The sequence below is a fragment of the Sinohyriopsis cumingii genome, chromosome 12 (genome assembly GCF_028554795.1).
Source record: "Sinohyriopsis cumingii isolate HCF-2022 chromosome 12, ASM2855479v2, whole genome shotgun sequence".
NCBI lineage: Eukaryota > Metazoa > Mollusca > Bivalvia > Unionida > Unionidae > Sinohyriopsis > Sinohyriopsis cumingii.
Genome location: NC_142972.1, coordinates 118,421,153 through 118,439,497, shown reverse-complemented (window position 1 = coordinate 118,439,497; position 18,345 = coordinate 118,421,153). Strand labels below are relative to the sequence as shown.

The window sequence follows — 18,345 nt, the reverse complement described above, 5'->3', positions numbered from 1 at the left end:
TCAATAATTCATGTACCCTTCATCATAGAAAGCCAACTTCAATCTTCAGTAAAAACAGATAACTTTTCTTCAAAGGAAGTCAGTACCAAGCTTAAATAAAAGTAATGGAATCTGATGGATTTTTGCATTTTCCAATGTGACTGGAACATGTTAACTGTGCTGTGAAAGTTTCCCTTTTGCAGGGAAAAAGTTTATGCTTATGAACGCTACCAACAGAGGTTTAAAATGCAAATTTTTACCAACTTGGGATGTAATGAAAAGTACATGTGCTTCATCATTCGTTACGTGAATTGTGCAGTGTTTTCCCACTAAATTCAGACCATTTATTACCTACCCCCCACCCCACCCTGCATGTTTTTTAGGGTACATGCATCATTTTCTTCAGGTAACTGACCTGGTTGCTTATAACATGGTTCATTCTATAACACGGTCGGGTTCTATGGCTCCCAAGTACCATGTTATAGCAGGGTCACACTGTACATTCATCCCAATATTCCCCATGGTCATAAACATAGTAACCTTTGGTCATTCAGTGCAGCCTCTGTTGAAGTCATCTTAAAAATCTTGTTATTGCAGTTCCTGAAAGGATTGTCATATTAACATGTTTTCATCAAATGACTTCTTATGTTGTCTGGTTTGTCTTAAATTCAAATGGCTTTTAGCTGACATCAGCATGGCTGTCATGTCAGCAATCTTGAAAAATGTGCTTCTTCATGTGAATGGATAGTCGTATCAACATGATATATTCATCAAGACTTCTTATGGTGTCTAGTTGGTCCTATATTAAAATCGCATCTATCTGACATCAGTATGGCTGTCATGTCAGCCATCTTGAAAATCTTGCTACTTATTGTTAACAGTTAGAGATTTTGATTTGGGATGTTCACCAAAACACTTTTTATGATGTCTAGTACGTCAGAAATATTACAAAAAGGGGCTGATATGAAATGCAATATGACAGCCATAGTGGCCATTTTAAAAATATTGTTATTGCTACTTCTCCTGATTGGATGATCATGCCTGTATAGGGTCTTCAATGGATGATCATGTCTGTATAGGGTTTTCCATGGATGATCATGCCTGTATAGGGTTTTCAATAAAAGACTTCTTATGATTTATAGCTGGTCCTAAATGAAAGAAGCCAGAGTTAATAATGAAGCCTATTGAGTTTCAGGTCTAAAGGTCATTGATAAAAGTGATGGTAAGTTTAATAAGAAAATGAAGGTTTATGCACATTGAGTCCAAGGCCACATACATTGACCAAAGGTCAGTAACCTTCCAAGTCAAAAATACAGTACAAGTGTCAATATAAAGGAATACAGTACTAGTGTCTGTATAAAGGAATACAGCACTAGTGTCTGTATAAAGGAATATAGTACTAGTGTCTGTATGAAGGAATACAGGACTAGTGTCTGTATAAAGGAATACAGTAATAGTGTCTGTATAAAGGAATATAGTACTAGTGTCTGTATAAAGGAATACAGTACTAGTGTCTGTATTAAGGAATACAGTACTAGTGTCTGTATAAAGGAATATGGAACTAGTGTCTGTATAAAGGAACAGTACTAGTGTCTGTATAAAGGAATATGGTACTAGTGTCTGTAGAAAGGAATACAGTACTAGTGTATGTATAAAGGAATACAGTACTATTGCCTGTAGAAAGGAATATAGCACTATTGCCTGTATAAAGGAATATGGAACTAGTGTCTGTATAAAGGAACAGTACTAGTTTCTGTATAAAGGAATATAGTACTAGTGTCTGTATAAAGGTATATAGTACTAGTGTCAGTATAAAGAAATACAGTACTAGTGTCTGTATGAAGGAATACAGTACTAGTGTCTGTATAAAGGAATACAGTACTAGTGTATGCATATAGGAATACAGTACTATTGCCTGTATAAAGGAATATAGCACTAGTGTCTGTATAACGGACTATTATACATAGAGCAGCATATAGTGTGCTTTCATGGTGCTCTTGTTTTTCGCTTTTCAGGGGTGACTTTACCAATGCTGAAGAAGAGCAGACTTTGAACCAGCTGCTTGTGGAGATGGATGGGATGGGCACACAGGAAGGGGTCATCATGCTGGCTGCCACCAACAGGGCAGATGTGCTTGATAAGGTGGGCAAATTTAAATGGTGTATGGCATATGCAAAAGACTAGGTGAGAACAGCACTTCAGAAAAGTCATTAAGCTTGATTCCAATGGCAGGGCAAGTTGAGTAAACGAAACTAGTAATGCAAATGCTATAACTAGATGGGCATATCAGAATTGACATAAATTGATTTTTATGAGTGAAGGGTGTTTAAAGTAGGCATTTGCAATAGACAAAGTGGGCATAGCTTAATGGGAAGAAATAGTTTGTGACTGGATTGGCAGATTTACTGGATAGACTGGTTATGCATACAACTTAAAATCAGGTAGTGACTAGATTTACTGTAAATCCTACAATGTTAGTGACAGTAACAAGGAAGTCTATTTAAATGATTTTTTTGCCCAAAGTAATAACAAATATTGATTGAGAATCAGTTTTTGCTAGAATTTTATGTCACCACATTGATGAATTTACTGTATTGCCTGATTTTAATTATTCAAAAAATTAAGATTTACATTATTATGACAAAGGATACCTGTATTTGTAGAGAAGATGTATTCTGGAAAAGTTTTTTGTCAACAAAAAGAAGAACCAACTGGATGCAGCATGATGCCCCAGTACTAGACATCACTGTAAACTGTCAAACTGCAGACATCATATCGATATGACTAAAAAATTGTTAAAGCTGCGTTAAAAATCCATATCATAGACACACACCCATACTGCTGAGACTAATGGTGGTGACTCTTTTAAAGCTTCAGCATGATGGTGTATGCAGTTCATGCAACATTACAGATTTACACTTAGACAATGCACTCACATAGCCTAGAAACTGTCTGCTGATGTTGATGAAAATGTGGATAGTTTTTTCTAATATGTTATAAATGTGAGGAAACAGAATAATTTTGATCTGGCACACGTAGGAAATGTGGACAAAAGTCCCGTTTTTGTATGCAAGTAAATTCTACAGTACACCTAATTGGAGTAACAATTGTGACTATTAGGATTTAGGGAAATGAGAAACAACATTTCATAGTAGTATTAAGTTGCTTAGCAACTGATGCAAAACTAAAGCTTCTATTTGTATTTAAAGTCTATGCCAAAAGAAAACATGTCTTGTGAAGTGGCTGTAACCATAAGGCCTAATGGATGGGATGACAAGGCAATTTGTTTGGTCTGGATTGAAGATGTATGGAACACTAGACCAGATGCATTGTTGAAATCTAAGGCAATGCTTGCATGGGACATGCTTTGGGCCTGTTTGATGCAGTCTATAAAACAGAAGTTTCTGCAACATGAAACATACCAAGCTGTGATCCCTGTTGGCACTTACTGCAATCATTGGATGTTAGCTAAAACAAATCATTTAAGGCAACTATACAGAAACGGTGACATGAAAAATTCTACAGTTCAGCCTTTTCCTGGTACATTTGATAACTTCTCTTTTGCCAGTACTTTTGGGGCAGAATTTGACAACTAATGGGGAAACCTCTTGCCAACCTAGTATCAAGTTAAATAAGACATGTACTTGATAAAGGCAGTTGTAGTTAACAGATTTAGTAAACCACTGATATATATGCCCCACTTTGAGTCATTTACTGTTACCCTTGTCCATCCCTCCATCTGTCAAACCTTGGTTATGTTTTGCTTTTAGTCATTGTGGTGTGCCATCTGTGTTCTAGATATACTGAGAAAGGTGAGCACACTTAAATGCACAAAAGAAATGTGGCAACCTTGCACATTGTTCTGATTGATAATCCTTTTTTTTAGGCTTTACTAAGACCTGGGAGGTTTGATAGACACATTACCATAGATTTCCCAACCCTGATCGAGAGGAAGGAGATGTTTGAGATGTACCTGAAGAAGCTCAAACTGGCAAAGCCCATTGATACATATGCTCCAAGATTAGCTCAGTTGACTCCAGGGATGAGTGGTGAGTCCCACTACTAATCCACACTTATAAACAAACTTGCAGGAAGGTGTATTGAACTACTTGGCCACAGGTTTAGTTACTTAGCCTGACATCCTGTGCCTCTTCCATAAATGTTTCACTTGTCCTTTTTGAGATAATATTTCCATCACCCATGACCATACAGATGCACCACGACCAAACATCACCTACTTAAGAAAGTTTGCAATATAGAAGACTGCATCTCAGTTTAATCCTGGACCTGTGATAACAGGCCCACCTTTTGTCAGAGAAATTTAGACTCCCTGTCCCGTTATTGTTCCCTTCCCAGTAATTTGTTGAGATCACTTTTGACTCTTATTATATACTTTAATTCCCATTCATTTTGTATTATTTTTAATGTTAAATATTTTCCATTATTGAAAGTTTGTAAGGTCGTATTTCAGCCAAAATTTTGCAATTACCTTTGCCTACCATGTGACATAGAATTACTGTTATTTACAGAAAACATGATCTGACTAAGCTCAAAGCAGGTGATCCAATTGCAACATCTGAGAAAATTTCATTTATGTGGCAAAATTAGTAGTATAGTTGCCATTACAATTAGTGGAGTGATTTATAAACCAAGTCATTGAATTTTTAAGTTGTAACCTTATGTCTAGGTTTAAATTTCAGTTATGGTTGTACGAAATAATGTTATGTATATTTAATTTATTTATTTGTTTGTTAGTTTTTAAACATTTGTAATTCTGTTACATGCTATTGTAATGTAACTTTGTTTACTGGATTTTATATAGTCCAGAATAGAGCTCAGTTTTGACTAAAAAAAAGTTATTTTTGACATAAGCAACTAATAATAGAAACACTGTATCTAGTTTCTGACCTTGATTCAGAAACATTGGCAGTTCTGGTAAACAACTATATTTTATATATAATTCTTTCCCAGAGTAAAAACTATTGATTTCAGTTATGGCCATACTGGGAGTATGTGATAATTTCCATTTAACAAACTTCATTTCTACTGGAAAGTTGAACTCTTGACCTCCATCTGGGAATCTGTTTTGCATCTTAAGTTAGCCTTATACCTAATGTTTTGTATAGAAGTAGTCAGTGGGCTTTAAACTTTTGACATGTTGTGTTGTGACCAAATTAGGCTGAGATTTTATTTTCTTCAAATTATTGGATTTCAGGTGATTCTTTTCCCTGGAAATACTAGTGCTCTAAATTAATTCTTGGGCAAGGACATTTATTTAAATTTATACAGAATTCAAAAGCTGGAATAATATTTTCTCAGATTCAGCAAGAGACTGTTGACACTGTAGCACTTCTCAGGTTATAACAGACGTCATCGTCTTCCATTTTGAATTTCATCGGGATTCAAACTCCGTTTCATTCAGGACTTTTTATTACTAGGACTTCTATTTTTTAATTCTTGGATTATTTTTGGATTTGATTCATAAAACTGTAAGTTCTTTTTTCTCATTTTTTTAACTTGATATTCTAGGGAAATAAATTATTTGTTAAATTTTACAAAGCTTGTTGTCATCACTTTTTTCCTGTTACTTTTTATAAGAGCCTAGACTTGTAACAATAAGGATTTGTTTCTTCTTAAAATTACCTCATAATAAGTCTTGCCATGACATCACAAATCCATCCCTCTAAAGTGAAAAGAAGAGACATCTTTTGGCTTGTTTTATTACTATTAAAAGTGCCAAAAATGTCATCTTTTCACTGAGATGGAAATTAGATGATAGTGGTCTGCTGCTGTACAGCTCACACAGAGTGCTGGTTATGGTAATGCCTTGATGCACAGTGTAGCCAGTCCCAGACTATCAGGAATGACCAAAGTCAGTGTTTGGAGATTACTCTCTAACAATCATGGGCAGACTCCAGGCTTGTGTTATCTTGGGCAGACTCCAGGCTTGGGTTATCATGGGCAGACTTCAAGCTTGGGTCATCATGGGCAGACTCCAAGCTTGGGTTATCATGGGCAGACTCCAAGCTTGGGTTATCATGGGCAGACTCCAAGCTTGGGTTATCATGGGCAGACTCCAAGCCTGGGTTATCATAGGCAAACTCCAAGCTTGGGTTATCATGGGCAGACTCCAAGCTTGGGTTATCATAGGCAGACTCCAAGCTTGGGTTATCATGGGCAGACTCCAAGCTTGGGTTATCATCCTTGACAACCTGCTATTCCTGTTCAGTCCTCTGCATCCTAGCAGAAAACTTCCCATCAAGAACATCAATTTCACGCACCTCCTCTATTTGATCTCTAGAGAAGAATCAACCTTCCTTGCCTCCATAGAGCAAGTCTTCCTTCTACTATTCCAGACATCAGTTCTCCTCATCCTGCCCAATAACAGAATTACTGCATTAATCGACATTATAACAAGATGGATCAGCTTCCCCCAGCCTATTACTTTAATGTGGTTGTGTCTGCTGCATCTTGCACTTTGGCCTTTTTCAAGAGTTGCTTGCTGGTTTCCCAAACTAAGGTCCCAGCCATTGATGGAGACATTGTAGGACTGTTCTTGTCAAAGTCCTCTTCCTGGTGTCCTTACAAAACAGTTTCCAAATGTTTCAAAGTAACACAGTTTGCGTTATTGTAACTATTGGTTTCATGCTCAATCTGGTTTCTGTAGCAATCATTCATCAAGCTTAACCAGTATCCAAACAGTGGGACCCCCTCTGACAAACATGCTAAGCAAATTCATGGTTCTTGTGCTAAACAGAGCAGTTCAACAAATTAATTTTCATTTCTTTTTGTCAACTTTGTACTGAGGGACACTTTTCTTCTATGTATTCACTGTGTCAAGAATTCCACAAGTAGCCCTCAAATCTCAGACTTTGTCTTCCAGTTTCCTTTTCATGGCCACGAAGGCTTCTGGAGAGGAAAACCAGGTGCAGACCCGAGTCTTATCTTTATTTGATAAATGGAATCACATAAATAGGATGTACCACACTAATTTACTCCTTGAAGGGAAACCTCCAGAAATAACAATTGTAGCCCCTTTTTTCCCTCTGCCAACCTCCTTTCTGCAGAAAATAATGCCATACTCATGTCAACATTGGTGGGGGAAGACTAACATTTCACTATGAAGTGGCAGAAACCTCAACCCTTCTCCATTATCAAGAGTACCTTCGTCAAAGACTTCCTTAGAGACACATACAAGATGGACATCCTACAGGAGAAAATAAGTACTCCTCCAGAAAAGAGGAGTAGAAATTGTTTGTTAAACAAACTCACTGGGATGTTGTTGAAGGCTCAGACCAGTGCTCAGCTTATGCTTTCTATTAATGAACACATAACAGTACCCAAGTTAAGGATGTAAACTTTAAGTCAGTCATCTGTGCTATCTAAGAATCACACTTTGTGGTCATGCTTGATATTCAGGATGGATACCTTCATATTCCGATTCACATGTCTTCCAAGAAATTTTTTAGATTTGCTTACAGGGAGATGATGTGCCAGATTAAGGCTGTCTCCTTTTGATAGGATCATAGTCCATGGATGAGGTCATGTCTCAATTCGTAGTCACACCCCCCAACATTAGATTTTTGGAATGATGTCCTCCAAAAACACATGTTGAGCAAGCTTTTTCTTAAAGACTTAAAATCCCTAATTTCTCTTTTACCTCTTGGATCTTAATAATAGATCCACACAGCTTCTCAGTTTGGGCCTCTAGTTCATGACACCCCTGCAGATGATTCTTTCATCTAATTGGTGGCTGAATCCTTGCTAACTTGATCAAATGATCTGATTTTTTATTACATCTCAGCAAATGGGAGGAATTTTATGGCATCCTGCAGTCAGCCCGCTTAAGGATGAGCTGTTACAAATGAGATTTTCTAAGGGGCTGCCATTTTTCACACATCCACATTCAAGCCAGCTGGAGTTCACATAGTCTCCTATTGGACTTACTGACTAGATGGAATCAGCTGATAGCTATGAGGGCATTTTTTGGTTTATGTTTTTACAATGTTTGTTTCATGTCTTTCTCATGCATGAAAATTTGGGGCAAAAATAAGGGGATGTTCAAGACTAATTTTAATAGCATTTTGTCCCATGATCATTTCAGTCAAATATGGAACATTTTACAGACTTTTGATTTATAAACTATGTGAAGTAACTCACATTTTGCAAACAGTTAAACTTTAAAAATATGAATATGTTTACGTAATATTAGAAACCTCACTGCATTCCTGGAAATGGACCAAAGTTAACCCAACAAACCATGGTATTTTTGCATTTGAATGAATTTATTAGGAATGAAATATCTGAAACAAAGTAAACTGATTTGTCGACTTTCCAATAAGGATATTCTACTTGCTGTCCAGTTCTCATTTGAGTAAATTTGATAAAATTGTAATGACCTTTGAAATTCGTAATAAATTTGTATTATTTTCTCACCATCTTAAACAGCATAAAACATCCCATATTTCCTATGCTTACATACCGAGGTAAAATGAATATTGCAGATAGAAAAATTGCATTGAAAGTAAGTTTAAAAACAAAGTGTTAAATATGTGGGGTTTTTTTTTTTTAGTTTACTGTGTTTGGAAGTGAATTTGTACATCTGAAAATTTTCAGTGAAAATATAGATGACTTGGTAGAAAATATTATTCTTTTTAAATTGGTATAAAACTTAAACTTCAGTATTATGCAGAGGTACAGCTACTATCTTGTACATATTACTGACGCAGGGGTTTAGGTGGTAACTGCACAGTACAATGACTTAGATATTGTTGACTTTATATATTAGATTCATATCTATGTGGATGCATGATTATTAACAATTGCTGTTACAGTGTCTTAATCATGGTGGAAACTGTTAGGATTGTACAGGTTGTATGTTTTATTTTAGTACAAAACAGGCTACATTTCTTGAGGTCAGTTTCATCTGCTTGATCTGGGTCTCTTCTGGAGGGTTTCGGATGGTGGTTACATATTTCTGCTTTGGTCCTGTTAAACTGAAGTACGAACTCTCTTTAACATGGAAAATTCCTTAGATTATGTTTAAGATACCCCAGCATTTTGATCTTTTGGTGATGTTGTTAATATGTAGGTTTGAAGTTAATGTTGTCACTCAGCTTTTATTCCAAGGTATGAATGGTGCTGCATGGCCTTCGGTATTTGGTAAACTACTTCTTTGCTGCTTTACTAGAAACCTGCTTGATGGCACATTTCTTGATATTATACTCTATCTGCCATGTATGACCCCATTTAATCAATATATCATGATCTTTCACTAGAAGTAAATGGTTATTGTATTTGTTGATCAGCTGATACACTACACAGTCATCATTAAAGAGGTAAGCCGTTGCCTATAGGCTGTCAGTGATCAGCTGATACAATACACAGTCATCATTAAAGAGGTTAGCCATTGCCTATAGGCTGTCAGTGATCAGCTGATAAACTACACAGTCATCATTAAAGAGGTTAGCCGTTGCCTATAGGCTGTCAGTGATCAGCTGATACACTACACAGTCATCATTAAAGAGGTTAGCCATTGCCTATAGGCTGTCAGTGATCAGCTGATACACTACACAGTCATCATTAAAGAGGTAAGCCGTTGCCTATAGGCTGTCAGTAGTGTCATTTAATGTAGATCAGACCCATTATTGTCCCCTGAGAAATACCAAATGATAAGGGAGAATTGGACCCATTATTGTCCCCTGGAAAATACCAAATGATCAGGGAGAATTGGACCCATTATTGTCCCCTGGAAAATACCAAATGATAAGGGAGAATTGGACCCATTATTGTCCCCTGGAAAATACCAAATGATAAGGGAGAATTGGACCCATTATTGTCCCCTGTAAAATACCAAATGATAAGGGAGAATTGGACCCATTATTGTCCCCTGGAAAATACCATATGATAAGGGAGAATTAGACCCATTAGTGTCCCCTGGAAAATACCATATGATAAGGGAGAATTGGTCCCATTATTGTCCCCTGGAAAATACCAAATGATAAGGGAGGATTGGACCCATTATTGTCCCCTGGAAAATACCAAATGATAAGGGAGAATTGGACCCATTATTGTCCCCTGGAAAATACCAAATGATAAGGGAGAATTGGACCCATTATTGTCCCCTGGGAAATACCATATGATAAGGGAGAATTGGACCCATTATTGTCCCCTGGAAAATACCAAATGATAAGGGAGAATTGGACCCATTATTGTCCCCTGGAAAATACCAAACGATAAGGGAGAATTGGACCAATTATTGTCCCCTGGGAAATACCAAACGATAAGGGAGAATTGGACCCATTATTGTCCCCTGGGAAATACCAGACGATAAGGGACAATTGAACCCATTATTGTCCCCTGGGAAATGCCAAATGATAAGAGAGAATTGAACCCATTATTGTCCCCTGGGAAATACCAAATGATAAGGGAGAATTGAACCCATTATTGTCCCCTAGGAAATGCCAAATGATAAAGGAAAATTGGACCCATTATTGTCCCCTGGGAAATACCAAATGATAAGGAACAATTGGACCCATTATTGTCCCCTGGGAAATACCAAATGATAAGGGAGAATTGAACCCATTATTGTCCCCTAGGAAATGCCAAATGATAAAGGAGAATTGGACCCATTATTTTCCCCAGAGGAATTCCAAATGATAAGGGAAAATTGGACCCATTATTATCCCCTGGGAAATACCAAATGATGAGGGAGAAAATATTGATGTGATACAATCTAGTACAACCTTTTGCTTGACAGTGAAGTAAACATATTATGTAACAAATTAAACATATGCTAATTTGGAATGTTTTAGAGTTATACACCTTGATGAGATAATTGTATTGATTTCTTTCTATATGATGTATATTGTTGACACATTAAATATTTGCCTCCACTAACTACTTGCTGACTCCACAGGGCACTGAACTTAATATGTTGCAGTGTTTTTAGTGACAATAATACAGTGTATAGGGCACGTGGCTTCACTGAAGTATTGAAAGTTGTTTCCAACTGAGAAATTTGAAGTCAGTCCAGTGGAGCATGCATATCTTTGTTTTGCAGAAATAGTCGAGATGGTCTGAATGAGTTATGCTCCATTTGTTGGTATAGCATTAATATTTTACATGTGTGTTATCAGGGTTCAGTCTTATGAGTTTATGGGTTCTTTTTAAAGCCATAAAATTATCAGCATATTTTAAGTTTTTATGGTGTGATATAGACACTGTGTAGCTGTAAATGCGAACCTATTGTTAATAGGATAACAAAAATACTGAACTTAATATCCACAACCACAATTACTTTATTGAACAATCACAGAACAAAATACTTCCCCCACCCACCCACATACTGCCGACTACAAGGGAAAAGATGTATACTGACCACCCACCCCCTGTGGCTTTTCTCTGGAATATCCCTGAATTAAACATAACCCAAAATCACCATTATATATTAAAATTTGCTTTAATATTGAAAATCATTTTCTTCATACCATCTGCAAAGAGACATTTTTTTTGGCCAGTTCAGCTTATAAATTGAATATTTTGTTCTTTCTCTATAGTTACTTAATATTAGTCACTATGACCATGTGTGTGTCATTTCAGGTGCTGATATTGCAAATGTTTGCAATGAAGCAGCTCTCTATGCAGCCAGGGAAACCAAAAAAGAAGTGGATACCCCCGATTTTGAATATGCCATAGAACGAGCAATAGCAGGTGAGATTTTTAGCAACCATATATTGATATGCCCCCATTGCCTAACAGCATTTTACTTTGCTGATGTCCATCCACACATCTTTACATCCATGCTGTATTTATTGCAGCTTGATAACACAAAAATTGTTCAACTTAGAGCCATTTAATTATACCAAGTTTATTACAAGTGGATGATCTGATTGGATTTTCAGGTCATTACAGTAATTTTTAAATTGGGATTTATTTGTGTGCATGTTTTTCTTTTTTGTATGCACATTTTTCTTTTTAGGACTTGTTCATTTTTTGGGACAAAAGGTCTTGTTAATACATCTGAGCAAAAACCACACCAGGTAGTCAAATGGATTTTGGTTTTATAGTTTGTATGAATGTGTATATGACTTAATTAAATTTTCATGCCTTCAAAGCAACTTTTCACATTTTTATTTATTGTTTTAGCTTTGAGTCTGCAGTTGGGACATATATATTTTAAAGATTGCAAAGCTAAATATGTTCTCCTGATACTCTAAAATTTTAAATAACTTTATGAAATCCTATTTTATTTTTCGAAGATCAGAATTTTATCTTTGAAGCTGGACTTGTGTCTTGAATTTTAAATAAGGACAACATAACTGAAAAATGACTACAGCTTTCAACTATAAAGACTGCATAATTAGAAAGTAAAATTGACTCATTAAAAAAGGAAATGGTAATATTTACAGTAACTACTCTTACTGTTATTCTTTTCATCTCTATTGGTCCTTTTCTAAAGTGAAAGTAACACAGTAGTCAGAATCAAACTGCTAATGTTACCTTTCATCACACCTGTCAACTCTTATGGGGGAGAAAAAAATCCCAATTTTTGGGGTCATGACACATCTTTCCCCACCACCACCCCAATTTCATAATACCTTCCAACTTTTGCAGAGAATTCCCATTTATTACATTATGTCTAATGATTTTTCATTTCTCCTAAAAATAATTCTACATAAATAAATATATGCAATCCACAGAAACTATGTTCTATTTTATCACCTGTGAATAATGTTGTGGTGAAATAATTATCATACTGCAAAGAAGTTTTCATCAGTAAATAGAATGTTAAGTTTAAACATTATTCGCCTAAATTTATGAAAGTTTCTTTTATCCCCACAACTGTATTGAAATCAGAAAAAGCAACAAAAAATGGACCACAGCAATAATATTGTGAGCAATTAATTTCAGTCACAAGAATAATCACTGTGAATGCTGTGGCATCTCCATTCCCACAAAAGAAACTTACACAAGTAAATACTTAGCTTTACTGTGCCATATATACAAACATTAAGTTCCATCCTTAAATTAAAAGGAGTGAAGAAAAAAAACATACCATGTAGAATATGTGCCCGTAAAAAACTAATTCAGAATGCTGTTAAATATGCTATTTAGTAAACAATGTTAAATGTCTTACAAGTTGACAATAAGGAATTAAGGTGCAATATAAAATGTGGGAAAAATAGTTGCCACATGTGTACGCTTGACACTACATATTTAGGCGCCATTAGGCGTTGTTTATTTGTCAGGCATTTGCAGTTGCTTACATAATACACTGTGTAACATGGTTTCTTATAATTATGTCATAGGATCAGTGATTTTTATAAGATATTTACAATTATAAGGATTAACTGTTAATTAGTAACACTGGCTTTCTTGCTTGTTTATATAAGACTAACCTTTAGCTATTGTACAGTTTGGCCACAGCTGACCAGAATATGAAATGAGGGCATGTCCTGGGGGGAAATAAGGCATGTCACAGGGAGAAACAGCATGTCCTTTGAGAATTTCACACATATTAGACCTTAAAGATTGGTTGATATTTAGTGAAAACAGGCTTTAAAAAAAACCCACACAAATCTTTCCAATTTTCTGTCCCAGTCTCCCTATTTATTTTATTCAATCTCACTACTATGCTTTTGAAAAGTTGACAGGTATGTTTCATGAAATAAATTTGTCCATTATTCTCAGCTATTATACACATGGTCTGCTGAAATAGGACTGCACTCTTGATATTCAAATGACAAATTGGTAATCTGAATGACATTGGCATTGATCACAGCTGTAATTATTTTTGGCTTGCTGTTGACCTTTTTTTATCATTTACAGGTGTAGCCAAGAAATCTCGACTGCTGTCCCCAAATGAAAAGAAAGTGGTGGCATATCATGAGTCTGGCCATGCTTTAATTGGCTGGATGTTGAAACACACCGATGCACTTCTGAGGGTAATTCTCTGCTTCAGATTTTAAAAAGTATAGAAAAAATTTAAATGTGGAAATGTTGACCTATTAGTGATGACCAGATGGTTTTTAATTTAGAGCTGAATGCAGTCAGACTTTATGATATTCTAATGTGTTAGTAGCAAAGTGTCCCTGCTATGAAATATTAATAAATCAGTTATAACTGATGTAATATATTTCAGTATCATCAGGGCATTTCCCAGGTCTCCAGTGGAACATTCTTTTGTTTGAGGGATTCAAGGTTTCAGATGTGTAAAGCAACTCAGGACTTGAGCTCTGCTCCTATTAAAATAGAATTCCATTTGTTACAGGCTGACTCCTCAGTTTTAGCTGGTACAGTGCTCCCATTTTATACGCCTGCCATGAGGCAAAGTGTTCTATGTTAAGATGAAGACTGTCTCTCTGTCTGCCTGTTACAGATTAAGCTCTCGGTGTCACCTGGTACAGTGCTTCCATTTTATAATACTATTTCTTGGAGTCATACAAATGCAAGGAATGTCCAAACAAGACTGTGTCCTGATAATAAATTAAAATACACAAATAAATATTTAATTACGTGAAATCCCATTGTAATTTGTTTTCAGGCGCTGCTAATGAAAATAAAGTGAAATATTGTAAACAGGATTAATAAAATAAAATGTGACTAATTTAATGGGATTAAAGACTAAACTTGTATTACAAAAGGGAAGTAATGAAATCAGAGGCTTAATAGTGACGAATCATTTATTCATTTAAAGTTAGAGCAAGTGAAAGTAAGAGAATGTTCCTCATGTATTTGGGTAGTGTAGGAAAATCTGAGCCAAGTGAACGAGTTTTTGTCGCAGGGACGAGGCTTACCTGGTACAAATCTTAATCTTTCTAGGTTAGTTTTCCTGTATCTTGCCTGTACATATAGGTGACAAGTCTTTCCTTGCCCATTTGCATTTCTTTTCAATCAGAATGTGAAAGGTCTTTGTATATCTAGGGAAGATGTACTCAGTAATATAAGGTAAATGATAAAAGAGAAATCTTTTTGACACGAGATAGTATGTATATTATTACTGTGAGATAGAAAACCAATTTTCTTGAAAGCTAAACATGCATGTGTTCATTACACATACTTTTTTTAAACCTTTGTTATGGGTCAACCTGTATTTGTGAATAGAGATAACTGCTGAAACTTTCCTCACTGCAGATTTCCATTGTGCCAAGAACAAGCAGCACTCTTGGATTTGCACAGTACATGCCATCAGACAAGAAATTATATTCCACAGAAGAAGTAAGTAATTTTATTTGTTCATAGTTATGTAATGCATTTACTTTATTGTACAGATAATAAATTGTCAGTCCTTTTCTTATTCCCATAGTTATATGGCTTTTATTTTCTTCAGAAAATGTGACATCAAAGTTTGCATCTTTCTTTGGATTCATGTCTTGCCATAACTATTTCATCTTACAGCTGCAGTTCCTTAGAAAAGCAATATCAATATTTTGATCTGAAGTGATGTCCATATTTTTTCTTAATTTCTAACTGCACTATGAGAAATCATACACTTAAAATCTCCTGTAATTGAGCAGTTTCACATATTTTTCAGAAACAGGATTTTGTACTGTTATTTATAAAGGTAGTTTGGAATTAAAAGAAAAGACTTTTTGGGCTTTCTACAAACAGTTATTAACATATATTGTTCTTGGATGCAGTTGACGTTATTGTGTGACAAAAGATCTTTCTGACGTAATTTGCAGTCGACGTTATTGTGTGACAAAAGATCTTTCGGACGTAATTTGCAGTCGACGTTATTGTGTGACAAAAGATCTTTTGGAAGTAATTTGCTGCCATATTTAACTAGCAATGAATACATATGAAGTTCTCATTCACAGAAAAGCTCCCACGGTGCAATCACATGATTAACACAAAATTTGTACAAATTCATGCACTTCGAAAGCAGTGATGGACAGAACTCTTGCAAATTAGTTTTAAGTGATGCATATGAAAAATGTACTTTCCGCAGTATGCAAGTTTTTATCAGCCATTCACCCTTAAAGTGCTTGTTGCAACAAAAGTAAAGCCAGTAGAAATATTGTAGCGCTTGTCATGACATTTTTTTTTATAGACTGTTTCAATGAAAGCTTGTTAAGCAAAATTTGATTGGCACACTGGGCTCTGTAACAAGAATTCTGTCTTACTTTGCAATATGTTCTTTCTTTCCTTTGAAAAAGATTTAGGTAAATTGTTTTTATTAACTCATGAGTTTTAAACTTCATGTCTGTAGAGTTTCTTTGAAAATATTTCATAATGAGAGGAACAGACACTTATTAAATCATTTTCTGGAGAAACAAAAATTCTAGGAATTGCATCTTTGCTATTACAGATAAACTTGAGATACTACTGCTGTAAAAGACTACCTGTCTTGAGAGATCATCTTCTCCATGCACATATTGATTATATAGTGTTATGGCCTGGTACAAGAGACCACCTGTCATGCAATACCATTAATTTTGGGCAGAAGGGGTTTTACTGTACCATATCTCATATATCACTAAGATTGAACTGCAAACTGCATATACTCAAATCTGAGATCTATTGCATTATGCACCAGTAGATCTGGGTCTTTGCATTTTGTCAGAAGTAGTCAGGAGAACAAACAACAGTGACCCTGACCTGCCTGCACATTGTGCGTTGGATGATCAGGACTGTATTTTTTGCAGTTGGATTTGACTTATACCCATGTGTATAGTGTTAAACAGTAACAAGAAAAAAGTGAAGGCAACAAGCTTTGTAAAATTTATCAAATAATTTATTTCCCTAGAAAAACAAGGTAAAAATGGGGAAAAGAACTTACAGTTTTAAGAATCAAATCCAAAAATAATCCAAGAATAGTACAAAATAAAAGAAAATAGAAGTCCTAGTAATAAAATGTCCAAATAAAACTGAGTTTGAATCCCGATGAAATCCAAAATGGAAGGCGATGATGTATGCTGTGGCCAGTGTTGTACTAATATGTCAACAGTTCTTTGTTGAATCAGAGAAAATAATACTCCAGTGTTTGAATTCTGAAATTTTGATAATGTCCTTGTCCAAGAATTGCTTTAGAGCACAAGTATTTCCAGGGAAAAATAATCTATTAGAATCCAAATAATTTGAAGATAAATTACAGAATTCAGCTCAAACTGGTCACAACATAAAACACTTTGACTTCTCAAGGGTTAAGGCAAGAATAATAATTATTTCTCAATACATCAATATTAAATCTGGCTACCGCACAAAACAGATGCCTGGATGTGGGTCAGTCCACTGGGAAACCCAGAATATGAAACAATTGCTGCATGTTATTTGTCACATACTCCAAGTATAGCCTCAATTTCACATAATGAATCTAATGTGAGAATAAAAATTAAAAAATCTTTGTTTACTTCAACTCACTCTGATTTCTGATTCCAGGTCAAGAACTAGGTCAGCTTTAGATACAAAGTTTCTATTATTAGTGTTTGTGAAAAACTGAACTGAATTTCTGGAAAATGTCAAATCCAGTAAATAAAATTACATTACAATAACATGTGATGGAATAAAAAAATTTTAAAACTAACAAACAAACAATGAAATTGAATTAAATATAAATTAAATCAAATATGCATAACAAAATCGTATATTTTGCATTCAGTACGAACTGATCAAATTTTGGTTGATGAATAGCTTCAAAGTAAATCAGTGTTAGATCATTATGTTGAAAACCCAAAAGCTTAATGATACTTGAAAATCAAATCATAGTGGGGTTTATTGGTTAATAAAGGAAAACAAATTTAAAACCAACTATAGGGATTCAACTCAGATGTTACAGTAAGTCAAATGTAGTTCCTGAAAGTGTTAATGAAAATAAAATCATCACAAATTTAGAAAGAAAACTTAATTAGTGGTATGCATAGTGGAGGACAGACACGAACAAATATTTTTCAGGATTTAAAAGAAACTTTAAAAAATGAATGAGAATATTTAAAAAGTAAAGAACCAGAAGTAAAGTTTTATAGCTGTAATACAGCACCTGCTATTAATGCATTGCTGTTTGTTTTCCTGATGCCACTTCCAAGTCCAAGGTTCTGACCTGTCTAAAGGACTCACCTTTACCTATCACTGACATCTCTGTTCATGTTGGTTTGAGACCCAACATCAGCCAGCGTTGGTATGTGAGTAATCTTGTCAGTAGCTTCCTGTGGGTCGGAGGTTCTTCCTTGGGCTTTCCCAGGTTCTTCCTCCACCAAATACTGCTCATCATGTATAGTCCATCATGTCCTAAAAATGGTGTTAAACCCATAAACCATTCCAAGGTGATTATTCCCTTTTCCAGTTGGTGATTGGAGATATAGAATAACAAAAACACGATCCCAGTCTGATACCATTGTCAACTTTCATCATATGGAATATCATCCT

The 18,345-nt window shown here is 35.3% G+C and overlaps 1 protein-coding gene across 2 annotated transcripts in view; it reads left to right on the top strand.

Moving 5' to 3' along the window:
• The window catches only part of LOC149787330 (mitochondrial inner membrane m-AAA protease component paraplegin-like), a 96,106-nt gene that overhangs the window by 44,573 nt on the left and 33,188 nt on the right, over window positions 1–18,345 (top strand). For both annotated transcript variants that reach the window (XM_089977871.1, XM_089977872.1), the window contains 5 exons: window positions 1,995–2,121; window positions 3,866–4,028; window positions 11,581–11,691; window positions 13,810–13,925; window positions 15,115–15,198. In XM_089977871.1, coding sequence (XP_089833997.1) covers window positions 1,995–2,121; window positions 3,866–4,028; window positions 11,581–11,691; window positions 13,810–13,925; window positions 15,115–15,198 — 601 coding nt within the window. The remainder of the gene's footprint in view (window positions 1–1,994; window positions 2,122–3,865; window positions 4,029–11,580; window positions 11,692–13,809; window positions 13,926–15,114; window positions 15,199–18,345) is intronic.